Source organism: Nematostella vectensis, chromosome 7 (genome assembly GCF_932526225.1).
Source record: "Nematostella vectensis chromosome 7, jaNemVect1.1, whole genome shotgun sequence".
Taxonomy (NCBI): Eukaryota; Metazoa; Cnidaria; class Anthozoa; order Actiniaria; family Edwardsiidae; genus Nematostella; species Nematostella vectensis.
In genome coordinates this window covers 11,361,042-11,387,532 of record NC_064040.1, presented here as the reverse complement: position 1 = coordinate 11,387,532, position 26,491 = coordinate 11,361,042, and the positions used below count along the sequence as shown (strand labels likewise).

The 26,491-nt window shown below is 43.1% G+C and overlaps 1 protein-coding gene across 3 annotated transcripts; it reads right to left on the bottom strand.

Moving 5' to 3' along the window:
- Nucleotides 1–4: 4 nt before the first annotated feature.
- LOC5504956 (autophagy-related protein 2 homolog B) lies at nucleotides 5–26,431 on the bottom strand. Of its 3 annotated transcripts, none has more exons than XM_032373333.2 (40): nucleotides 26,310–26,431; nucleotides 24,568–24,739; nucleotides 23,531–23,686; nucleotides 22,925–23,027; nucleotides 22,100–22,487; nucleotides 21,119–21,215; nucleotides 20,539–20,764; nucleotides 19,666–19,847; nucleotides 19,330–19,401; nucleotides 18,881–19,205; nucleotides 18,152–18,314; nucleotides 17,250–17,360; nucleotides 16,413–16,604; nucleotides 15,276–15,376; nucleotides 14,637–14,803; nucleotides 14,058–14,160; nucleotides 12,952–13,108; nucleotides 12,582–12,724; nucleotides 11,971–12,143; nucleotides 11,193–11,341; nucleotides 10,279–10,629; nucleotides 9,891–9,971; nucleotides 9,708–9,814; nucleotides 9,395–9,487; nucleotides 8,834–8,898; nucleotides 8,557–8,624; nucleotides 7,977–8,138; nucleotides 7,759–7,887; nucleotides 7,201–7,428; nucleotides 6,464–6,541; nucleotides 6,149–6,297; nucleotides 4,838–4,979; nucleotides 3,960–4,127; nucleotides 3,739–3,840; nucleotides 3,440–3,506; nucleotides 2,929–3,164; nucleotides 2,339–2,548; nucleotides 1,997–2,146; nucleotides 1,457–1,594; nucleotides 5–888 (listed from the first exon to the last, which is right to left on the bottom strand). In XM_032373333.2, the coding sequence occupies exons 2-40, from the start codon at nucleotides 24,725–24,727 to the stop codon at nucleotides 667–669; spliced, it is 6,114 nt and encodes a 2,037-aa protein (XP_032229224.2). In that variant the 5' UTR covers nucleotides 24,728–24,739; nucleotides 26,310–26,431; the 3' UTR covers nucleotides 5–666. The 3 variants fall into 3 exon arrangements, with proteins under 3 accessions (XP_032229224.2, XP_032229222.2, XP_032229225.2); XM_032373331.2 differs by lacking the exon at nucleotides 26,310–26,431 and adding an exon at nucleotides 25,481–25,777; XM_032373334.2 differs by lacking the exons at nucleotides 5–888; nucleotides 1,457–1,594; nucleotides 1,997–2,146; nucleotides 26,310–26,431 and adding an exon at nucleotides 25,481–25,777 and having other exon boundaries at nucleotides 2,513–2,548; nucleotides 2,897–3,164.
- Nucleotides 26,432–26,491: the final 60 nt, after the last annotated feature.

The window sequence follows — 26,491 nt, the reverse complement described above, 5'->3', positions numbered from 1 at the left end:
AAGATTTATAAAAAGTATCTTTATTGACATTCTGTTCAATAAAAAGGCACATTGTGTAATTTCTGTACAGAATACAATATTAACAATTTCGTTCCTAGTTGTTTCTAATGTGCAGCTCTTCATAAAATCTTTAAGCATTCCTATTTTTCGAAACAAAAATATTTTTACATTTATATACAAGGCTACGATGTCGTTGAAACAAAGAAACCTCAACAAATACAACATTTTCATTTTAAAAGGAGTAGGAAGCCATGAAACATAAGATGATCTTACGCTAAACAGTGCTCGTAAAATGAAAATAATTTCGCGTCAAACTATTCTAGACAATTATTCTACACGGAAAAACTTTTACGTCAATCGATTGACCGGTCAACTAGCCATAATTCCAGGCGCATTCACAGGCGCTTTACCCGTCCTTTAACAGCCTCTTATTTCTCGTTTCCGTTGATTACCCGACCAATAGACTGCTCCTTCCGGGTCTGCCTTGCACTCCTCTTTCATCATCTTTCTAGCCGTCCCCTCCAATTTTACTGCTTCCCTTCTTTCTACCGGTAAGATCTAATTCCACACAATTGCTATCACGTTAGAGGTGGCCTTCGTGGCCGGAATACGGGGTTTTACCATGGTTGCTGGTACTTCCTTTGCTTTTCACCTCTTCCTTCCCTCTCAGTCCCTCCATTTCTCAACTGCCTCCCGCCTTGCGTCAGGTAGAATCTGATTCCGCACCCCTCCTATCACGTTGGAGGTAGCCTCCGTGGCGAGTATGAGGGGTTGTACCATGGTAGCTGGTACCTGTCGCAGGACCCCACCCACTGCTCCCGTCATGCCTTTCTCCTCGTGCTCATCGCGCGCGACTTTCGCGATGTTGCTCGCAGTTCGGTTGAGACCCTGCATGGCAAGAAATGACTTAACGGACCTGGCAAAGCATAGATCTTGTCGGGTTTTTTTTTTTTTTTTAAACTCGAAAATTCGAAAATTTACGGTCATCGTCGGTAACCCTACTTATGCACCGGGTAAGAATAAAAGACTGTCCGAGTGAGTTTAAAGTCGGGGTTGTTAAAAAAAATTGTAAGGTTGGGTAGGGTCTCGCCAGATCTGTCACGGTCAAGTGAATATCAAAACTCTGGCACATAAATGGAACCAAGCATCAATAAAACATTTAGTAATCGATTATTAATGTAAAATTATTATTAGGGTAAGTTTTTTAGTTATATTCTCACAACGGCTTCAAATTATTACGCTTGACGTCACCATTTTAAATGGTATGTACCACGTCTTTAGTGGTTTTGCACGGAGGCGTTTAGGTACTCGGCGTTTTATTCGCGCAGAATTAAACCGAAATCGCGGCCGCTTCCCCAAACGGAGCCTATTTGTGTGCGCTAAGCTGCGAGCATAATTTCTGACGAGATTTCAGAATTATGTAGAGGCCAGACCACTGTTGAAATTCTCACCCCACCTTAGTAACCACGTTATAAGCATTAGCCACGCCCTCTCGTAGATCTGCCGGCTGCCGAGCAAGGCGATGGCGACCACGCCTGTATGGGGAGACGCTGGGGCCTGGGCTTACCATGTCATAGGCGGTTTCGGCTGCGGACTAAAAGTGAAAAAATTCAGAACAAACGCGAATCGGTACTATTGGCATTAGGAAGCATAGTAGCACAATGCGCTTACATTAAATCAGGTTAGTAAATCGCTTTTGTGTGGTAAGCTTTGTGGTTAGTTGAATAAGTAGCAGAGCTATATGGAAAGACTTAGACCTAGCGACCCTCTCCTCTCCATGAAATTATAGAAGTACTGTGTCGAGTTCTGACACTGTAATGGACGACCTACAGCATACAGTTAGCCTTCTCTTCGATGCTTTAGCCTTACCTATTTGGTCAGTTCTAGAAACGCCATGGCGGATGTTATTCTTTCCTTCCCACTTCACCACATCCCTCCCCTGGCTTTTATACAATGTTCTGTGATATCCCAACAAGTAAAGTAACATTTTTCATACCTGCAGCATTTGTACAGCTCTGTTGGTCAGCTCTAGGAACGCCATGGCAGACGAGGTGGTGAAGGAGTTGGCGCCACGCTGCAGTCCTCTGATGACACGCCCATCTCGACGGTACTGCTCGATCGGTAGCCATACCAGGTCCATGACACCCTAGGGAAGAGATTGCCACTGTTGAGTCCAAAGCACTTTGATCTACAATCTTTGCCGATTGTTTTTATACTTTTATTTGCCCATGTTTAAACTATTGGCATAGCACCACCAAATCTTATACACTAGGGAAGCAATTAGTGTCCTGAAAAGGCATGGCGCCAAGGCTCTCCACGATAAAAACATAAAGCTTACCTGGAAAAGCTGTACGAAGGAATGTACAGGCCCCACTCCTCCAAGGATCCTGGGTAGCTGCGTGCGCTTGATGTCGTTGAGCCATTCTTGCAGGGCGTAGGCTATCACGCGGTCCATTCCCAGCAGTCCACTGCGGCAACACAACCTCTTCAGCGTCAGCTCTGAACAGTTGAGCTGGGCGAGACCGATCAGAAGACCTGCCAGCGTACCCTTCAGAAGGAGTGTGATCAAAACAAAAAGAGGGAGTATGAATGATATTGTTGGCTGACAAATATTGCAGTGCGGCACGAGCTAGCGTGGCCAACTTGACAGTTTTGTAAAATAAACCAATTAAAGCCAATGAGGACGTGACAGACTGACTACCAAATTGACAATATTATCCAAAATATGACGTCAGTGTCAATATAAAAAAATGTGATTCTCGCGTGCTAGTTGGATAAATGTCTTAAACCTTTGGCTTGGTGGCCAAGAGAAATGATAAACAACCTCAGCTTCAAAAGAATCAAACACTAAAGGATACCAAGGGAAAATAATGCCCTCGTGTATAGCCCCACCCACCTGATCCATGTCCACGTGTATAGCCCACCCACCTGATCCATGTCCACGTGCTTGCCCTGATAATCCAGCCTGATTGGCACTTCCGGTGAGAAGATGAAAGATCTAAAGAATGTGGGAGCCTGGGCCGATTCATCCTCAAGCTCTTCTGTGGATCTGATGAGAGGAAGCTCCTCATGGTCCGGGGCGAGGAGTTCTGAATACAAGTCGGGTGAAAGGGTGCTAGGAGGGGTGGGCGTCTTGATAGGGCTCGACTCCACGCTATTGGTGCCTAGAAGATTAGTACAAGCCATAAATTACACACATAGCCACCTCGGCGGTCGATTATTCAAGGAAAGTACGTGAAAATCTTGGGAAAAGGCTTTACAATTGAGTAGAATGCATCCCTTGGAAACAAGGCCGTGGAGGTCGGCGTAACGAGGCGGAACACGGCCGGCAGAGAGAGAGAGGCTAGGGGGAGGGAGAGAAGTAACTGCCCCTTCTGCCGCATCGTTATGCTGACCACGACGCCCTGGGTTCCCGAGGATGAGCAGATTGTCTGGTTACCTTTTGAAGTCTTTGAAGCCTCACCCGCGATGTCTGTAAAAAAATCTCTCAAGAAGAACAGAGAGTCCTAAAAACGAGAAGCAAATCATTAGGATGTAGAAACTATACTTACCTTCGTGCATTCAAAAGATAACTGTCAAACTCCAATCTGTAGAATGACGTGAAAGTTTGGACATTGTGTGACATCTATGACGTGACTTACCTGATCCACGTTGAGTCTTATTGGTTGTAGTGAGACGCGCATACAGCATAGTAACGTGACAAGTAGTGAAATGTGTGACATCTATTGCGTGACTTACCTGGTCCACGTTAAGTCTTAGTGGTTGTAGTGACACACGCATACAGCATTCTTGGGCCTTGAGCTGCGGGTCCGGCCTGATGTACAGCATCTTCACGACGACCTTCAGGAATAAGGAAGCAAAATCAATAACCCAAAAGGTTTTACCCAGCAGGTGATTTTCTTAAAGTTGTACGCCCAACCTGTTTGCATTACAATTTTCGCGTGGGTCGTTTGCCTTACCATATTAGCGTGCGTCTGTTTCGGGCGCGACTCGCTAGTGTGTTGGTAGAGAAACTTGTTGATCTGTGAGTTTGCCAGCCTGTCTCTCATCTCCACCTCCTGGGCCAGGAACACCAGACGCGACGCCTGCTCCGTGTCATCCGGGTAGTCTTCGTACTGGAAACGGATCTGGACAAAATACCAACGCCAGGATTCAGACAGCGGAACATGATTTTATGATATGCCGTAGAAAAGGAAAATATTCTCTAGAACAAAACTATGCTCGAAGATTTCTGCGGCGAAAAAAGGACTCTACCATGTCAAAAGAACGTTGTGAATTGTACAGGATTTGTGTCACACAGCTTTTTCTGTTTGGTAGAGCACGAATCATGATGAAAACAGCGCTGAATGAAAAGATGTCCTCTTGAGTGGTGTTTGCACCGGGGCAAAGCCGAAAAAGACCGGGTCCCCAACCATGCGACAGAACGTGAAATATAATCATAAATAAAAATGCGGTCATATATAGCAATAGCAATGGAAAATAAATGGGCCGTCTTTCAGATGGTGGGGATCCTGTGGATTTAAATGCGAAAACGCTGTGACAAGTCAGACTTTCTTTACATCAGTTTGTAACTTTTTGTGTGACTTTTTTTCACCAAATTATAGCATCGTAAACGATTGAAAGGTTTCAAGAAGCCTGTTAAGCTCCAACCAGCCACAGCCTCACTCCCATATCAAAAACGCCTTGTCCGGAAAAAAAAACATCGAGGTAGAAGGTTTAAAAGACGGGTGAAAGAGATTGAAATTTGGACCCGTCTTATCCAGGTAGGCTATTCTACAACCCCTGTAACAACGTTTTAAAAGACAAATAAGATATAAGTGAACAGGATACAATGTACCTTGTTGAGATGTAGCTCCATTAGGACGTTCATCTGCCGGCCCAGTCCTCCTTGTGCACGTGTGGCCGCGGTTACAGATGGGCTGGGCGGGGGCCTGGGCGATGATCTGGTCGGTGATGTCAGGTCCGATGCGAATGTGATCCTAAAAGAAGTTAATTTTACGTTGCGAAATGATTTGCGATTTTTAAAATATTACATATAGCCGAATTCGTTGTTGCGCAACAACGAATGAAATTATAAAGTGGTAAAAAAACCGTTACTAGTAGTTGCTAGCTTGAAATAACCGGTGTAAATGGATGCTTTGTGTGATACATTATTGTGCGGAGCGAGTAACGACGAGGAGATTAGCTCCGTCTGTCCGGCCGCAGGCCGAGGGATGTATACGCTTATTGCCAAAGGCTCGAGGTAATTAACTGACTTATTACAGATTGACAAAGGTTTCCACGCAAAAATGTGTCTCAGAATCTTTATCTTTGAAATTGAACCCTGATTAAACAAAGAGTGGTGTGGAGGATTCATACGCCATTAGCATATATATAGAAAAGTTATTTCTGCAATTTCTACGGCAATCAAAAAAACTATTAACGATCAACCACATCGGTATGTGCTAAATAGTCACGAAAACTATTTCATCCTTGAAAACAAAGGCCTTGGTATCTTAATTGTACCAAATATTCCCTTCGCGGCCAGTTTATGACATTTCACAAGCGTTTGAATGAGATTTGTTGCACCCTTTAGTTTGCATAACGCTCGTATTTTTCTGAGATGGAGAGCGACGAAGGCATGTCCGAACTGACAGAGAATACGTTTTCGAAAGCCGAACAGTTTCTTCCGGATTTCGATCTTGTCGGAACCATCATTGGAACAACCACGAAGTGCCATATGGTAGAGTGCAGGCAGTGAATTTATTTAATTGCTCATTATAAATGCAAGGGGTGTATACGAGCTTCCCCGGGATATATCTATATACATCCCTTGCATTTGTAATGAGCAATCTAATTCAATTCATCAGCCCCGCTCTTCCCTGCTAAATATCAAAACCCTCCCCGGGCTCTTAGCTACTTGCCTATTAATGAGGTTTGTACGTGAAATAAAGCCCTACAGAAACAATGGAAACCGTGTCAATCGTGTAATAATCACTATTGCTGAATATTGAGTCAGTTGGCGCTGAATACGGGACTTATGCTAAAAAGTAACGTGATTTTTAGTGACAAATTCAAAGCTAATTAATCACCCAAATTGCTGCTGAAAAAGAAACTTGCTGAAACGTTTTTTGTCACCCAAACAGTCACGTGATCTGTCGCCTTTTACCTTTTTTTCTTTTTCTCTTCTTCTTGGTGACCGCTGCCCAGGTCGCGCCCACCGTACATGTGCCATATGACAGACATCTCGCGTAGTGAGTAGCGGAACACTGGGGGCGGGTAGTGGTCAGGTGCGCGTAGCTGGTCACTTCGTCCGATCTGATGGCCATACAAGATATGGTTGAACATTGTGTTAGTGGTGTGACTAAAGGGACTGGATAAGGCAATGCGAGTTTCTCAGACTGTATTAGACTGAAGAGCGAGCGATTACAAACGGCTGTGATATATCAGTGGTAAACAAAGCAGAGCGCAGTATAGAGCCTACCGTAAGTGAAAAATGGTTCTCTCTAATCTCTATCTTGTCCTGTACCAAGGTCTTGATGACGACGTCGTCTGTTAGCCCCTAGCAAGGAACAGTGACATGAAAATATAGTCAGCGTAATAATCAAAACGTATAAAAGACAAGGGGATATGAAGGATAGCGCACGCAAAGACCAATGAAGTGGCCAAGGCATGCACGGTCGAATCACCCCCCCCCCCCCCCCCCCCCGTTCCAAAGTACCTTCCGCTTGTTAAACAGGCTAATAGGAAAATGCATGGAACAACTACAGCCGCGTGTCCAGAAAGGGGGGTCCAACGGGTCCGAAACCCACCCTGGTCATGTGACGAGATGAAGTCGACTCCGGCTGACCACTTTGTTGGTAGTTAAGAAGACGGTAAATTTTATGTGTGTATTTGGATAAACAAAGTTCGTAGATAGATCTAGTGAGCTATCAACAGAGCTAAGGATGCCGATTTGAAATTATACGTTTATACGTGGTCAGTGAATAACTACTCTGAACCCCACCCTGCGTTTTCTAAAGACACACCCCTGAACTACAGGTGAATAAATCGGACAGCCTTTAGATGGGTATTCCCCATCTTTGATTAAAGCAATGATAAATAACAACAAGGCAACACATTCCTTTTCTATGGGATCCTTTTTCAACCTCCCCCCCTCCTTTTCCATGTAAAGTGACCGCCCTCTCTTCCTAATACAATATTCAAGAAGATGTAGCGTACCTCGGGCTCCCGATCAGGGTGATCAAGGATACAGAATTCATCATCATCATCATCACTCTCGTCCTTTTCCTCATCACTAGCGTCATCTTTTCCCTCTCGCCAACTGGTCTGTCGAGATGTGTCTGGTACTTGAATCGTCTTGTCCGGTTTATCGTCCGGGAATAGAAATAGGTCCCTCTTGGGTGAGCGTGATACTTCTTGGGATATATCTGGCGTATCATCCTCATCCTAGGCGAAAGAAAATAGATTTTAAAATATTTGAATGAACCACAAAAGGTAACGCTCTAGCCAAAAAGTGAAAACGAATTCCTTCAAGGAAAACTTTAACAAAAACTGTTCAAGGGCGACAAATAAACAGACTACCAAATGTGGTAGGAACTATCCTAATAAAGAGTTAGCCGAGCGAGTTGAAAAAAAAAACGACAAAATTTAAAGCAGGATTATCTAATATGTCCCGATAATTTGTTATCCATTTATCCCCCATCCTTTTCAGTATTGCGTAGACCAAATAACTTTGACCTATACAAGAAGACAAAAAACATATGGCCATGTGATTACCTTGTCACTCTCGCCACCACTATCAGCAGTGACGTCATCAGCCATGGCCTCCCGCATCAGCGAGCTCATTTGACCCTCGTCCACTTCGCCTTGCTGAACAGGCGGGTCAGCGGGGCAACGACTTGGAGTCTGCGCAGAAAACCAGGCGCGGAACCTATAAGCTCTCATTCACAATATTTTCGACAGAAACTTACGGTATCCCTGTACCGTAGTCTTACCGGTGGCGCGCTGGCTGGGTCCGGCTCCTCGGTTTCGTAACTTGGTACCATGTCTCCATCGGCGGCGATGTACTGGATAAGGCGGAGGAGGGCTGAGAAGGAGTCTGAACACGTGCGCACATTCAGCGTGTTACTGGACATGCGCAGTTCAACCTTGGGGTGCTGAAACGCATAAACGCCTTGTTAATCGAAAGTAAATATAGAAGCTGCGCACGTAGTCCATACCAGTGCGATTGATACATACAGCAGATTCGTGCGTCCCCTCTCTGACGGTACAAATATGTACAATATATATATATATTTTTTTTTTCCTGTAGACTTCAATCAAGCCAAAACAGCGCAAGAGTGATGATCACAATTACGCTTTTATTTTTTATTTTTTCAAAATTATTGAGTCAACAACAACAGCTACTAATACAATACCAAACATATAAAACAAAGAAGTTAGTTCAAATGGAAAAGGTGCAACGGGACAAGAGGTCCTATGAGGGGCACTGCCCTTAGGATAAATGAACAATATGTAAAAAAATAACATTATATGACATGCAGGAAGTAAAAGAATCTGGACGTCATCACCAACCTGTTCACTGCCGTCGCTAGTGAGAAGAGAGAGCTGGAATAATCCGATGTCCATCACGCATACGTAATCTGTAAAAAAATTAATCAAACATTTAGCTGTACGGCTGATTTAAGCTCGACATTCGCATATGCTCTTAAAACAACAATAGAGAGCTATGAAGTCACCAATCTAGAAAACACACAGCAGGAGTAAATTTGGATTTTAGCTTACAAGCATGTCTTCTAATGTTATTGTAGAACTGCTTGAATACAATATCAACATGAAATCAGAGACTTACTTCGTAAATTGGCGGGGCCGCTGCATTTATCAGATAAGTGCAAGGCAGCGTCGTCGATGATAAACCTACGAAAAGGATAAAAAAGCATTAAATAGGGTTGAAATGAAATCATCCGTGAAAGGAGAATTATAGCTTTCGTACTGCCCGCAATTCCTTATCTCTGGGTTAAGTCGTTGGCTGCTGAAAGGAAGATGGAAGACGCGATCCTGTTATTATCCCTTCCTGAGCAGGGAGATGGAAGGCATGATCGTGGTTTGTCCTTTAGCTGAGCAAGGAGGTGGAAGACTTGATCGTAAGCTGTTACTCACCTGTGCAAGAAGGTGGGAGACTCCATCGTGTGTTATTTCTCACCTCAGCAGGAAGATGGAAGTCACGATGGTATGTTATTTCTCACCTCAGCAGGAAGATTGAAGACTCGATCGTGTGTTAGTTCTCACCTCATCAGGAAGATGGAAGACTCGATCGTGTGTTAATTCTCACCTCAGCAGGAAGATGGAAGACTCGATCGTGTTTTTCTCACCTGAGCAGGAAGATGGAAGACTCAATCGTGTTTTTTCTCACCTGAGCAGGGAAATGGAAGACTCGATCGTCAGGTTACTGGACACGCTGAATGAGCCGAAGGTTAGCAGGACTCGTAGCGGTACGTGGATCGGTCTGACAAGAAAAAGAATCTCCCACCACTGTTGGCTCGGTTTACAACAAAAAAAGGAAAGGCATACAAAAAACGCAAATATAATTAGAGAAAGCATTTTCAAATATGGTTACAGACAGTGCACTATGGGTCTTGTCAACTATATGTTATTATCCCCAATAATACAGGGACTGTTTCCATACCTGCTCACGCTAGTTGAGTAGCCCAACCATTTGTACTGACCTGTAATCAATAGCTCCACTCCAGACATGCGTGTGTAGTACCGTGAGTACAGCAGGTGGCACGAAACCAAGAACGGGTTCATCCACCACATCCATGTAATCAGACACCTGCATTACATTACAGAATGAGGAGAATTGATGCTCAGTACAAGTGAAGAATCGTTGCATGATAAAGCCTCGTTACCTGTGATAGCCAGAGCCGATTGGACGGGAAAATCCGATGACGTATCGTCGCGTCCCGAAGCCCAAGGGTAAATAAGATCTCCTGCGGTAATAAAGGATAACAGCTCGTTCAAACGATGCGCTGTTAATATCTGTCTTCTTCCCAACGTGTCCCTATACATGTCATAACAATCATACAGCTGTTCAACTTCACTGTGGCAGCAGAACTCGAGTTGTGAATTACAAATAGACTCATAACATTTAGGCTAATTCAGGTTATAGTTTAGCTATTAATGTGCGACTGGGTTCAAGAGGCTCATCTCACGCAGAGCTGCGTGGTCGAGTGACGAGTAAAGCTCTGAGTCTCTATACTTTGTGACGTAAATTACTCAGATATGACTGATACTTGCCTTCACATTTTTAGAAGGATCAAGTAAGGACTTGACTGCCAGTGACAACATGGGCTCGACCGAGTCTCCATTCGCAGGCCTCTCGCAGTGCTCGGACAGGTACATTGTAGACTGGAGCTCCGCCCCTGAGAAGGCCGTTTCCATGGCTACGTGTGCGTTGCTAGGGACAATTGGGGCGTGGTAAAGCGTGCCTTTCTTGGCCTGGAGACAGATGTAGCTGAGATCCACGTTGCCCTTGTAACAGGCGGCGGCGAAGAAGGACAAGTCATCCAGCTCCACCATGATCTCGCCAAGACACGGTTCCTGCTTGGTTGACGGGGCATCGTGCTTTGAATCTTTGCAAGATGGGTTCTAGAGAAGAATAGGGGAATTTATTATAGTGTGTATTATGGTGATGGTGGAAGACAAATTATGGGTAATCTTCTGTGGAGGGCATCAAAACGTTACTGGGGTTTTTAATATTCTGCGAACTCTCACAACGGATTTTCAACTCTTCGACAGCCTACTGTTTTCCGCCAATCAAAAACACAAAAGCTATTTTTAAATCAAAATTGGACACACATTTGAGGAAATATAGCTTGAGCTTTTGAGGAAATATAGACCTAGCGATGTAAAAAAAATCGAGCGAATATGGCCGCGCGAAGAATGGGGAATGCGACCCTTATTCCTCTCATTGTGTTTTACCGCGGCAAAATTCTCGGTCTCCATTTCCGCTGAAACTCCAAAGAAGCGCTTTCTATGCAGGCTAACCTTTATATAGCTCCTGAACACGCTATTTCACAACAGCAATTAGCAATTATATAACACAAAATGTTATTTTTTTTATAAGAATATAAAACGAAACAAACCCAAAACTCACAGGATTCCAAGAGACCCATAATCATGTTACGTAGATGGGAAATCAAGGTACCTACCTCACTGTTCGGGAAGAGCGCTAGCCTTCCCCTGGACACGTTGAGGGTGATGGATAGCAATGTTTGGCCGTTATGGTCCGAGTTGGTTCGACGATATCTGTGCTCAGGGGAGGTAAGGCTACTGCTATCTTCGTCGTCTGACGAGGAGTCTATTAAACAAAATTAAGGTAATAGGCGCGATGAATAAACAATAGCAACCGACTCAGGAGCACGCAAATAAAACGATGTATTTTCGGATGTAAACAATAACTAAGGAGTTGATTGACATTTTTTTAGCTAAACAAGCGACAGTGGCATGCACTGTATCACAGGCTCAACATTTCCCAGTGGAGAACTGAAAGCGTACAGAAGAAGAGGTATCGATGCGATGTGCGGAACTCGCGATTGAAATGTTATTGGTGTGCTTCGTACGGCATGAAACCCTAGCATGGGGGAGGTACATCCAATAGAGCCACGAATGACCTACCATCAACCAGGCGATGTTATCGGGTGATATATGGATCCAATTACACCTGACCTACTATCATAGCTACGCAGCACTGTGGGACACGACGAATTTGTCGCCCTCTTGGACGGACGTGATGTAGGTGACCGGCTTAGTCCGGTCTGTTGGTGGTTATATTAATAGTAGAGTAAATCAGACCTACCATCATAGCTACGCAGCCCTGAGCGACACATGACGAACTTGTCGCCGTCTTGGATGGACATGAGGTAGTAGGTGACTGGCTTAGTCCGGTCTGTTGGTGGTTATATTAATAGTAGAGTAAATCAGACCTACCATCATAGCTACGCAGCCCTGAGCGACACATGACGAACTTGTCACCACCCTGTGCATGGATAAGCTGACTGGCTAGGTCCAGTCCGGCGGTGGTTATGTTTGTCCCATATGTGTCGGGCCTGTCTACAGGGCAGGGTGCCGCGGGTTCCCATAGTAACAGGTCACTGGCGATCCTGAAAAAGTCGGGAGAAGATCACGGAGTTAACACTGTTGCTTTAGATGGTATGGAGGATCGTGTAAGGCTATAACTAAGTTATGATAATAGAGTTAGCATAGTTGTGTTAGATGGTACGAGAGATCATAAGGCTATAACTAAGTGATGATCATAGAGTTAGCTACTAACTACGACTATCGACTATCAACAAGGATGTTAAGACGATAGTTTCAAAATAGTGACGTTAAATAGTAAGGAGGCTATGAACAAGAATGCTAAAATAATATGGTCAGTATAGTAGCGTTGGATGGTAGTCAATAAAGAGCTCTGTCCGTACAACTGGGCTATCTTGCAGCTCTCGATGGTACTATACCATGATTACACTAATACCTGTTTTTCATCTTCCCGAAACAAGACCTTACTGCACAGGTTGATGTTTTTTTATGTGAAACACTACCTATTATAAATCTTCTCAAAGAGGTCTTTGGTGTGCAGGTTAATGTCCAGTCGAGGCAGGGTGAACTCAATCCGGCACTGTGAGGTGGCGATGGTGTCTTGCTGGAAATTATGCATGTCTTCCTGGTTTCCAGGAAGCACCAGCTATGACAAAAATACGATTTTAGGGGATGTTTTGTACTACAAATTGTCTGACATAATATTTTGTAGAAAAAGCCAAGTTGTAGACACAAGAAGACACAAAAGATATAAAATACAGAAAATTCAAATAACGAAAAATATTTATATGAACATGTGTGGAAACGCCTCGCCTTACGCTTGATAAGCATCGTTGTATTTTTATGAAAAAATACTGTAAATAGTGCACCTACCTCCTCTGCTTCAAACATGACCGGCTTCGAGGAGAAAGGAGACGGTTTGTTTTTTATAACGGGGTATGCTTCTAGTGAGCTGAGAGGTGAGTTCTCCCCCGAGTGGACCTCCTCTAGGACGGATAGGGGCACTAACGGCTGCGTGGTGATGACAACCCTGGCGATTATACAAACCAAACAAAAGGGTTTAAAAGGTATGCTTTTAGTGAGATGAGAGGTGAGTTCTCCTCCGAGTGGACCTCCTCTAGGACGGATAGGGTTACTACGGGGTGCGTGGTGATGGAAACTCTGGCGGTAACACAAGACAAATACAAGGGTTAAAGGTGGTATGCTTCTAGTAAGCTGAGAGGAAGGAATTCCCCTAATAGAACCTCCTTAATTGATACTACTGGGTTTGAGGTGACGACAAAGCTACAAAACAAGACAGATACGACCCTGGTTGGTAAAACAAGACGAAAACAAGGCTTAAAATCAATAAGGTAGTATGCTTCTAGTGAGCCGAGAGGAAGGATTGCTCCTGAATGATAGATCTTCTTAGGGGGTACTACTGGGTCTGAGGTGATGACAAAGCTAGAAAACAAGACAGATTCATAAAGGATAAAAGTAATATGGGGATTAGCCCCTAGCCAGCTTAGAGGAGAGTTTTCCCGAGTGAATCTCTCCTAGACTGTGAAGAATATACAGACATATATAGTGAATAACATAGAGATGATATTCGTTCTAGGGGATACGACATGGCATCTGGAGATGATTACCTAATATAATATAGATATCAACAAAAAATATAAAGCTATATGAATCCCTGGGTTTACATGTACTGATGGTATCCATATCCAGAGCCGTAGCAGGGGGTGGGGCACTGGGGGCACGTGTCCTTCCATTATTATTTTTATAAGATAATGGCCATTAGGGGCATGGCTGTGCCCCCCAATATTTTCTAAATGTTTCTGTATTGAGCCTGAGATCGAGCTCTGAGACCTCTCTAAAGATCTCCTACTGTGGGAGTAAGCTCAGGCTTGCGCTTCTAGGGTATCTAGCAGATGGAATAGCGAAAACCACTGAGCTCCTTTTCCTTGTTGTTATCTTCGGTCGCTCGCATAATATACCTCGGCCAATCGAAACCGCCGTTGCTGTTTTCGTTGTCGGTAGCTAGGGGACTGGAGTGCATGACGGGTATTGGGGTCGCACCTGCGCTCTCCTTGTAGTAGCCTATGAGACAAACGATAGAGCAAAGCCACCAATCAGACCGAGCACATTCAAATACGTTGTATTGCGAAAAAGCTAAGCTGTTTTGCTTGACAAAAAGGAAAATTTAAATACTGTGATTTTTTCATATGATACCTGTGACGGCGCACCCCCCACCCTCAGCCAATCCTGGGTGCGCGCCTGGCTTAAATGTTGGTTTGAGTAACAAAACGCCATACAGAAAACAAAGCTTTAATTTCGAACCTCACCATCTACAAGACACATTTTCAAAAAATGAAAAAGCAGTCAACAGCAGTTTTGGATGGAAAATCATGAGTTCAGTAACATCTTAGAACTATAAACAGTTAGCCTCTATTTCCAGTCGAGCTAGGGCGTTGCAGATCTTAAAAGATCCTCCGCCCCACTAATGTACATGGTTTGGTCACATACTGCATGCCCCTAGAAACGGCTGGTAATCGAGCCTTAAAAGCAGTACACACCGTCCATTTGTTGGAATCGTAGTTCATAGCTGGCTGCTGGGTCCGCCGAACACACCACAGTGTTAAACTTGAACGCCGAGAACACCAGCAAGAGGGACTCGTCCCGGACAGCCTGCTTCCACCAGGGTCGACGCTCCACCACCGGACGCAGATCAGGGATGGGGAACCTGAGGGAATTGTCCGATTTTATAGGAGTTGTTTTTTTTTCTGAAAGCTTTGATCCTTCAGCTGAAAAGATCTTATTCGAGCCACAATTATTCACAATTGGTGACTTCCTTATGGATTGTGAGCTATAACAGGTCCCCATATCTAGCCGTGCTTTACCAGTTTTGTGACATAGAGTTATCTTCCAAAGTTAATTTTTCATTTTTTTACTTTTTATTTTGGGAATATAACATTTGTCCGAAGAGAATGACAATTCTCCGAATAACGCTCAAGTGCAATTTTCCGCCATTTTTTCAACACAGGTGGTCTGTACCAGCAAAATGAAGTCAATTGACAAGGGATTTTAGAAATGCTGATAATTTGTTACAGTTTATGTTCTATCTATATTTATTTGTCCAGTGTGCTGTTTAACTGTCAATCTACCAGAGTCTTGTCCACTGTTATTGTTGTTTTGCAACTATGTGTATCGCGTACCTGAGCATGACACTGAGCTCCGGGCATGACAATGACACGTTTAACCGCTGGTCATTGACAGGTCCTTCATCGAGGGCTTGCGTGAATACTACTTGCTGATTCTGTACACATAATAAAAACAAGACGACATTTAATGACAGCCCCAAAACACATGACTTTACCGACATGCTTCAACCCACAGTCTTATAACAAATGACGAGTTTTACCGACAAGCTCAAAACTAATGACGACTTTACCGACATGCTCAAATAATATGACGACTCTCACCCACAGTCTTAAAACAAATCACGAGTTTTACCGACAAGCTCAAAACTAATGACGACTTTACCGATAGGCTCAAAAAGATGAAAACTTAAAGCGACAGGTTCAAAACACATGTAGACTTTTGCCGACATGCTCAAATAATATGACGACTTTAACCCACAGTCTTATAACAAATGACGAGTTTTACCGACAAGCTCAAAACTAATGACGACTTTACCGACATGCTCAAATAATATGACGACTTTAACCCACAGTCTTATAACAAATGACGAGTTTCACCGACAAGCTCAAAACTAATGACGACTTTACCGACATGCTCAAATAATATGACGACTTTAACCCACAGTCTTAAAACAAATGACGAGTTTTACCGACAAGCTCAAAACTAATGACGACTTTACCGACATGCTCAAATAATATGACGACTTTAACCCACAGTCTTAAAACAAATCACGAGTTTTACCGACAAGCTCAAAACTAATGACGACTTTACCGATAGGCTCAAAAAGATGAAAACTTTAAGCGACAGGTTCAAAACACATGTAGACTTTTGCCGACGGCCCAATACATATGACGACTTTTACAGACAGGCTAAAAACACATGACGACTTAACCGACAGGCACAAAACACATGACGACTATTTTTACATCTTTAACTTTTGCTGTATTTTTTTTTCTAATGAATCAGATAAGATTGACTTGTTTCGCTATACTATCTGTATTTCCCCTCATATCCCCAAAAAACAACTGTGTAATTTCTTCTAATCACTTTTGCCTCTTAGCGCCCCGAATGTACCATCCAGTCCACCCAGAAAAACTCTCTGCGTCTAAGGAAAGGGAAGAGGTAAGTTATACCGATGACCGCATACTCACGTAAGAAGTCGGGTTTAGGGACTTGAACATGCGCGAGTGCTGGGTCGGGGACTGGGTCGAGTAGAGTGATTCCGGGTAGATAATTGCTGCGAGCCGGTCAATAATCGTGATATCCACCTCGGAGCACAGCTTGCCCAGCTCCAGGCTCAGCTCCGTCTTCGGCAGGATGGGGTTACGCGTTTGAATCACCCCCTGTAGCGGCACGAATAAATTCGTTATCAAGCTGACCTAATAATCAGCGACCTAATAAAACTTTTTTATAGGCATGAACTAGGAGCGCGACATGTTTCCTAAATGATTCCTAGTTTAGCCACCACCAAAAACATGTAGCGCGCGACATGTCTCCTAAATGATTCTTAGTTTAGCCACCGCCAAAAACATGAAGCGCGCGACATGTCTCCTTAATTATTCCAAGTTTAGCCACCACCAAAAACATGTAGCGTGCGACATGTCTCCTAAATGATTCCTATTTTAGCCACCACCAAAAACATGTAGCGAGCGACATGTCTCCTAAATGATTCCTAGTTTAGCCACCACCAAAAACATGTAGCGCGCGGCACGAAAATGTTTCTCAACTATCCAAGAAACATATCTTTGCTGCTACATGCAAGATTTGACGCGCGCGCGCGCTACAATGATTTTGGAGGTGGCTAAACTAGGAAATATCTTTCACGTTGCATGCTACATCAAGCCTTTATAAGACGTTGAGACGCGATACAACGCCTTGCTGTTAGTGTGTGTACGTCCAAACCATGCGATTAGGAGAACTATACGAGAACGTTTTGTTTTGATCTTGCGTACGCGTGAAGTACACCAAGCCAGGAAGGCATGTCTTACCGGTGAGGCCGTTCTCTGCGTGTTTTTATACTTTGCGCGCAGACATGGCTTGGGTGCGGCCATGCTGAAGAATGCATTCCTTGAATCCTCCTGTGCCGTGAAGTGCAACAACTGGAAACAGAGCCATTCAAGTCAAATAACGCAGTTCATTTGGTTAGAAACGCCATAATTTTTCACGTACAAACAGCGCTATCATGGGGACGGCAACACGCAACACGATTAACGTAAAAAGTCACTGAGATTTAAGTATTCAATTAAGACCTGAGGGGATGGTTATAGTGCGACGCGTGATACAGTTGCCACGAGGCAAAGTTTTAAAGAAAGTTAGCCATTCAGCACGCGATAACTACAGTTTTGAGTGACGCAAACTTCATAGCTGAGGATCCCGTCGTGTTCTGATGCGCACTAAAAATGTACTTTTTGCCACGCGCGTTGGCTAGCGGTGGCTAGCGGCCAGTTGGCTAGTTAATACTAATCAGATAGTACGTTTCTTGCATACTTTTGGGGTTAGTTTGTTTCTCAAAAAATTGTAAAGATGGCCAGATGGCCACGGCGCGCGTCGCAATGTAACTCCACCAAAATTTTGGTTTATAGACCGTTTCCACGATGTTGCGCGCGCATCAAAAATTACACAGACTGACGGGCCACAGCTGATCTTAAATGTCGTACGAAGTGGACTTTACAGACAAAGCTATAGAAAATACTACCAGAGTGCTACTTTCGCGAAGTTTAGGAGTTACATTCCCTTCTGTCCGCATGTTGGATCAGCTGTGGCCCGCCAATCTCTGGCATTTTGAACGCGCGCGCAACGGTCTATTGTGTTCGCGTTGAGTTTGTTTAAGGTCGCTATAGTTTACACATCTCCCTGCGGATCAAATCAAGGCGCGCACGTAGCTCCTTACCTGAGTCGTGGCGTATGGCGATGACGGCGTGCTATTGGTCGATGACCGGTCAAACAGGTATTCCAGTAGTTCCAACCTTCCCACGGTCACCTCGCTAGTGAAGGTCTGGTGCATGCTGGTCGCGCTCCGCTCCAACTCCAAACTGAACGGCGCCACGATGCACCTGTCAGCCGAAATAACCATGAGAGCATGTGCGGTAATATTAAACTTTATCAACCACATCAATCGTCATCAAATGGTAGAACCTCGGCCACTCAAACACTGTAATTGTTACCTCTTTTGAGTGGACACCGTTAAGAGACGGTGGCAATTAACTCTAAGGTTATCTAAATACCTCCACATTTTAAAGGGGTTTAATTGAAGCGTTGCCATCAGATAGATGTTATCTTATAAAAAAAAGTCATAGCACAATTTTGCTGTTATGGATAGGACATGTGAACAAATTTAAAGCCTTTCAAAATTTAGACCATACGTTTAGACATCGCACATCTGCTCTTACCAAATGAGCATGAAATGGAAGACAAAATTATCTCATCGCCAGACAGACAAGCCCAAATACGCTCCACCACATGGCATACTTAACGGGCTTCTGAGCTCGTAAATAAGTAGTAAGAAAGCGTGAGGTCTGCGACGACCTTTTCCTGTGACGTCAAATATCTTACCACAGGAAACCTGGTCAGAGAGCCAGGGACCAGGCTTAGGGTTAGTAGCCTGTTTTCTTGTCCTTACCTGAGGTGGTCATTTGGGCAAGCGTCCACAAGCCGATCCTTCATCCCCTCAAAATCCTTCCCTCCGAACACATACGTGCCCAGGGCATGAAAATAACCCTCGGCCATCTGAAGCAAAGGGTGACTGGACGACATGTTATCGACGTCATCGGGAGCCCTGTGGTCAGTGACAGGTGAGAGTACTGGGTCGACATGGAGGACGGTGATAGCTGCGCTGCTTAGCTTGAGTTTGAGACGCATGGCTTCGGGGTAGGGGTCATCCAGAGCGGCGATACCTGCGAGGCCAGGGTTAACAGGCGACAAAGGGGAAATGCTGGCTGGCTTACCTGTAAATTACACAATAAAAAAAAACACAATTCAAATCACGTTAGAATCGGAATTCGGAAACCAGTAGTGAAAGGCACATGTACTAGAGAGCAAACAACTGCAACCAAAAAAAAAAGAGCTTACTAGGTACAGAGCCTTGACTTGTTGCTTGACTGCTTAGAAAGACGCTACTGGCTGCTTGAGTAAGACTCTGCCCTATAATAAAAAAACGATAACAATTACTGATGATGGACCAAGCTTGGGGATGACATTGGGTACATTGGAAGGTACCACTTTAGGCTATACCACCGAACACTGAGCAGTGGCAGGTCCCCAGGTACAGAGACCAACGCCCCTACACACTAGAGTACCCTAGGATTACAAATGAGATGTCGCAGTTTCTCAGGTACAGGAACCAACACCACTAAATACTACCCTACCCTACCCTACCCTACCCTACCCTACCCTACCCTACCCCACCTGAGGGACCAAGCTTGGGGAGGGTTCCTAGCCCCTGGCTGATGTAGGATCCTGATGGTTTCTTGAAGCCAAGCATATCCTCTGGGAGTTGAGGCTCTTCCAAAGGCGGCAAGATGTCTTGAGCCCATTGGCAGCCAGCAGAGGGCATGGAGTAGAACTTCTCCTCTTCATCATCCAGGACACTTAAAAAAGCCCATATATTAGTGAAGGTGACATGATGTCGTCCCATAATGTTACATTGGAGTAACAATAGCCCCTCATAAAAAATAGTTACTAAGTCCATATTTTCTTCATCATTAAGTACACTAAACAGAGAGCCCATTAAGGCAACAGACAGGGTGTCACCCAACCCTGTCACTCTAGGGAGCAATGAACAATCTAAGAATTTCGGTCTATAAAAAGAAGAATTTTCAGTTTATAGTGGAAATCCACATGGCGGATCTTGTACTCCCCAAATGCCCCGCTATCAGAAAGGCCTTGCTTTGGGCTGTGATTGGTCAAGAGCATATTGAGTGACAGCGCACTACAGCAAAAGTCAAATAGTGACGTAGATTTTTTTGACAGGGAAGGCGGCGTGAGATCTAAAGCTGCTTTCCTAGTGCTTTTGACTAGGTTCAATTGACACAATTCACTGCTACTCTTTGAGCATCTAGTTTTATCATTTGTGATAAACCACGCCTAGCAGTATTTCTACCTGCCTAGTTTTCATTTCATTTCTTTCCATTCAAAACCATCAAATTCTGTTCAAGGCAAGAGATTCAGTATACTAATAACATGAGCATAGCCTCTTTATTCATTCTATTTATTTGGTGGCATGCGTTCCGTACAATCCATCCCCAATCCACCACCCTTGTTTCGTTGTGCAATAAATACCTGTCATAGTCTGCCCCAGATGAGAGATTGGTAGAGTTCTCCACAGTGCTTGATGATTCAAAGCTAAAGTTCCATGAGTCTACCCTGTTCTGACCCTCATTCTGTCTACTTGTGTGTCTCTTGGAGGTCAGCTGGTTCTGCAAGTCCTCCTCTATCCGCTTGAAGTCATCAGGCCCCATTGGTTTATTCACAGTCTTTTTCTTCTCTTCTGGTGTTGAGGTGGAATCTATGGAAATATCATTTGAGACAATTTATTATTGGCAAGGTTATTCTAAGCAAAGAAGATCTTATAAGAAGTTGAACAAGTTAGAAAGGATGATTGTGATCAAAGATGGTGCAGTGTGTTACCGCATTGCATGTGCCTCTCACAGGGTCAATTCGTGACAGGGAGTGTCTTTCTTATTCTCAACCATGAACTTGACTGATCACACAGTATGTTGGCTTACAAGTTTCTGTTCCTCAGTCCCATTCATTCTATGCGTATTTAGATTTATGAATTATGTATTTGGATCGGAAAGTGGTTAGCACACGACTGATAAGTGTATCTTTGTTAAAATATATCATAAGATTTTTAACTTACCTGCTACAGAGAGGCCACTGGCTAATTCCAGCAGTAAATGAACTTGTCTGGGTGCCAGGAAAAGATTTAATGTGCCCAGGAAGCACTCTACATCAATCTGGGACATAAATAAAAAACTACAATAAAATAGATAAATCAATGATTTGTACAGGGAAAAGCGCATGTTTCCTTTGGTTCTCATACAAATATATGATTAAACTGAATAAGGTGGGAGGTAGAAGAGAGTCATGTTTTTAGGTTATAGCAAGGAACAGCTCAACTTTGCCACAATCTTAGAGTTGATACATTCTTAATATTCTAAACTAGACCAATTAAAACTTCCAACATAAATTTTGTCATAATTTAAAAAAAACGTGTCTACCGTCCACATTTTATATTCAAAATTGATAGTCATGTTTTGTCACATAAAATATATGAATCATATCTTGTTTTTAGCGTCATATCTTTTATATTATGTATAGTGCTTTGTTCATGGTTGTCTATAAAGTCGCCAAGCACTTTGTCGAGCATACACTATTTTTTTCAAATGTTTGGAGTTCCTATGCTCGACTTTCTCTTTCAATTAAGATTGCACCTGAGAATCAATGTAACCTAACCCGTAGTGGTTCATGGTTGACATATGGATGAATCCAGGTCTCTGTCTGCCATTTGAACATTTAGAAGTACGTAAATAAAAATGTTTAAAACTTTCTTATCCTGGTTTTTACTTATTTTCTGATTTATTTGATACCCATGAAGCACTGCTGGTTACAATACATGGATTCCGCGAGATTAAGTACGCAGCTGCTTTGTCTCCAATTATCTTTGTCCTACAAAGGAGTTCTTTTGTCTCTATTCTTGTCGTTCTTTGTGTTGAGGTGCGGATATTGTTCATTTGCCCAATCAAATTGCAGCTTGTAAGAGCTGCGTACTGACCCTTCCCCGAGTGCAACCTTATTTGAAATAAGTGTACTATGTGCTTGACTCTACAGTGTACAGTACCTTAGTCCCTGGTATTGCTGAGTTCTGCTTAACTCTTAGCTTCACTTCCTGGTTACCGGCAAAGTTTGCAATCTGTATTGCAGGCAGAAGGCTGGTCTGTGAGAGCTTTGACTTGTCATACAGTTCGTTAGCGAGGTTACCCATAGAACCAAGGCTGATGGGGGGTGAGCTAGCCCCACTGTTAGGAGAGGGGGGAGGAGAGTCAGGGGACCTGTGGCCAATAGTTGAGGGGACTGTTCTAGCAGTTTCATGGAATTCATCGAGGTAGGCCGAGATGCCATAGATCTTGAGGTTTTTATAAGCAAATGCAGCAGGCTCATAGACACTTTTTGGTTTGTACTGGTTGTCTCCTTCAGCAAGCTCAGTAGAGAGATCAGAGTAATCAATCCTGAAATAAGAATAGAACAGTATTATCAACAAATACTGTCATTATTACCATGACAATCATTAGCCTAAACAGCCCCCAAATGTAGAGAACTGAGGTATTTCTTCTCTAAAAATCATCACTGCTGAGTATACTTTTCTCCATCCCAAATAATATCATCATCATCACCACCACCATACTTTATAAGCATCACTCATTTTATTGTTCAGCTTTATTTCTCATTTAAGTAAAAACTAGGAGGCTTTTGGGAGATTTACCCTCCAAACCAAAAAAGTCTCCTTGTTGCGGTTTGCTTTCAGATAATATTAATTTTTTTGGTGAAAAAAAGGTCAGCTAACATCAACTTCATCATAATCCCAATATGACATTCTAAAACCCACTTATCATCATAGTTATCATGCTCTATCCATCATCGCTAACTAAAAAACTGCCCTAGTCACCTTTTAATGTGTAGCTCTAGGCCAATTCCACTTTTAGTGTCTTTGGGTAAGTGTTCTATCCTGATGACCGTGTCAGCAAAGGCCAGCTTGATCCTTGCAAGCACTGAGGAAGCAAATAGAAACACCTTACTTGAGGATATACACATTATATTTATCCTTCAAGGCATGGGTAGTATCAAGATCCCCAGGGGTGGAGCTTAAAGGCATGAAGTATCAAGATCCCCAGTGGTGGAGGTTGGGGGAGGGGTTTTTCCTTGAGCAACCAAGTGAAAAAAGACTAGAAGTTTGTAGCTAAATCCCATGAGAGTACAAGGGAATGAATTCTTCGCAGGGGCGGATCTAGGGGTGGGCCGAGTCCCCCCTTATTTTCAGACTTTTTGCCCCTCCCCCCCCATCCTTTTGGAACTCCAGGATCCGCCCCTTGCTTTCGGAGAACAAAATGCATGATGACCCTACTGAATCTGCGATCATGAGAATGATGCACCATCTTCTTGAGGTTGCCTTCCCCATCTTTCCCCTCAACATGCTTCCCCTCCCCCTAATAAATAGTCAGACTCCGGAATCAGGCCAACTTAGAGGAGCTAGGCGAAGAACTGGCACTCTAACCTGACTCTATGGTTTGTGCAAAAGACTCCAGGCCCTCAAACTGTTGTGTGGCTTCAGCTTGCTCTTCACCAGGGGAGGGAGCTTGGCGCAGACACTCCTGAGCTAGCTCCATGCTGGTCGTCATGTTGTTAAAGATCATGGACTCAGTCATGCTACCTGGAATATTCCACATGCACAGATTATAAAAACAGAAAGATGAACAGAAAAGGGCAGTACGTTAGAGGGTTGTGGTAGATGGAAGTAGAAAATGGCTAATGCTGAAAACATCAGTGAGTGCAGTTACTCTGTTTTCACAGAGCATACAACATACAATTTCAAACATGTTGAGATATATATCCTTGTAAGGCCTGATTCATACATCACACTTCTGCAGTGCCAAATGTTTAGCAACAGCACTAAGTGTGGCTGCACCAATTCATAGCAAAAGTACGACACCAATTAAAACTTCAAGCTTTTCATGTGCCAAATCCAATTCCATATTTTTTATGTATTTCGTGTAACAGAAAATGTGCATCATGTAGGCCAGTAGCCAGGATTTTGAGCGGGAGTTTCGTTTAGGAGACCTTTTCTCAAGCTAGGGAGATAGCTCTCCCTAGCTTGCTGTGGTACTAAATTGTCCTTCATAAAGAGCGAACCTTCCAGTCTAGTGGGGTGGTTCTTCCAAATCTACCGAATACCCCTGGCTACAGGCCTGTCATGTCAACTTTTATTACATGCTAACTATTGGGCATGATTTATTTTGTCCAACATCTGAACAAACACTTACATAACATGTATTTGTGTTGATATAAATATTAGATTCGGCACAGCAGGAGAGCGATATATGAATCGGGCCTTATTTCCACCACGCCTACTATACTGAGTTATTCTAATCTTGTCTGTAGCATTTCTTATTAAACCGGTAAGATAAAAAGATGGCTATACACAAAAATTCATTAGCAGGGACAGACAGATGAAAAGACAAAAAACCGAATGGAAGGACAGACAGACAAGCCAAGTTTGAGCCTCATAGTGTCTCACCACCCAATGTACAGTACCTGTGGAATCTGCTCTCTGCCTCATTGCCAGAGTTAGCTCCAGTCCTTGTATGTCCATACAGCAGCTGTCACTCAAAAGTGCCGACCATGGCACAGAAACTGAGATCCTGTGAATGTAGCCATCTATAATCTCAAACGGCATGCCACTACTCTCAAGCATCTCATTGACAGACTGAAAAATCATCAATGCCAAATAATGGTTAATCAATACATTCCTTTTTTTAAGATCAAGTAATTTTCAGGGCCATTCTTATTTTTGGAGCATTTCAAGGCTGAAAATGTTTTTAAGTGTGTCCATAAAATTCAGAATATATATAAAAAAGAGGTTATCCAGACATAGCAATATTTTGCTGCTATCTAAATATCTATATAATTAAATTAAGTGAATGCTCCATTCACCATTTCCAGTAAAAAAATTTCTTGGAAAAACAAAAAGCAATAAATATACAGGTACAATGTTGTGGGTATCAAAGATGTATTTAGGAGATACTCTATAAAAAATAGACTGATAAAGGTATAAACGGACCCCACATTTATAATATGCTTATGACATGTATTTGTAAAAAGAAAACGTTTAAAGTACAAAGGTTGGTGGACAGATTGAATAATATGCTAATTCAGCAATTAAATGTATGGAAGAGACAGACTGAAATAAACATCAGTGTAGACACAGAAAAACAAATAAGACAATGTCAGTTCAGAGTAAACAATAGTTGGGACATTAACTGCCACCAAACCGAAAATGTTTTTGTTGAATCTGAAAGCGCATAGTAAAAGCTTTACTTTTTTGGGATAATATCATATCACCTATTGCGATTACAATACATGACCTCAAACTTCGGCTTCGTGAGGGGAATGCTTTCAATTAAAACCTTAGATGAGAAGGCCACATTCATCTGAATCGGTATCTTACCCAAACATCCAACGGAACGTTCTCAACTCGGCCGGTTCCATTGTACAAGTCTACAGTTAGCTGTTCGAGGGTCAGTTTCTCTTGCAGAAAATTGCCTAAATAGTGTTGTAAAAGGTACCTACAGGCCCTTTTCTTGATAAAATCGGACCAAGGAAAGTACCAAGGCATATTTGAGATTAAAACTACACTATCCTGGCGGCGACAGTACTAAAATCTAAATTAGAAAGCGGAAAAGTTCTGGCAGGGCTTTGGATTCCCCTGTCGGCCGCCATGTTTCCTATTTCGTCGTGTTTTTGTTTGGTAATGACGTCATGTCTACCACCGAGGTGGATCATGGGATACAAAGATTGCCTGTGGAAAACATTTTTTATGGTTTGTTTGAAGATTTGGCGTTTAGTATTTTGATGATATCTGAATTATGAGCTTAAATAAACAGCATTGTTTCTTTACCAAATTAGTCTGGAAGAATTTTGTTGCTTATGAATTTCGGAGAGTTTTCGGCTGTTTCCTCTCGAAAAGTTATTATTGCTGAGTGGAGGGTTTAATTTTTGGAAAGTGTGGAGAATTCGGTGATTCGAGTAGGGTAATACCCATTTCGGCGGACGGGGAAGACTCGCGCGCCCAGTGCGCAACGACTGAGTAAGAATTTAGAACGTTAGCTCCCTGAAACAGTACACGACAGGGGGTGCTTACAGGATTTATCAAAGCAGGGGGGGGGGGGCACCAATATATAAAACATGTGGATGGATGGAAAATTGTATTTATTTTTTAGCTCATAAATTTCTAAGGAACCCTGAATGCGTAAAATTGGTATTTTTCTCGTACTCACATAGCAAACTTTACGGTGCTTCAATACTCCAAACCAACAGCTGAAAACACATCCCTACTTTTTTGTGAGCATGTGTTCAAAAATCATCCCGATAGAGATACAACCATAGAAATCATTTCTCGTAATACAGGTAATACACTAGCAATAAAACTACACTAGCGATAAAAGCGTGTCGGCGAGAC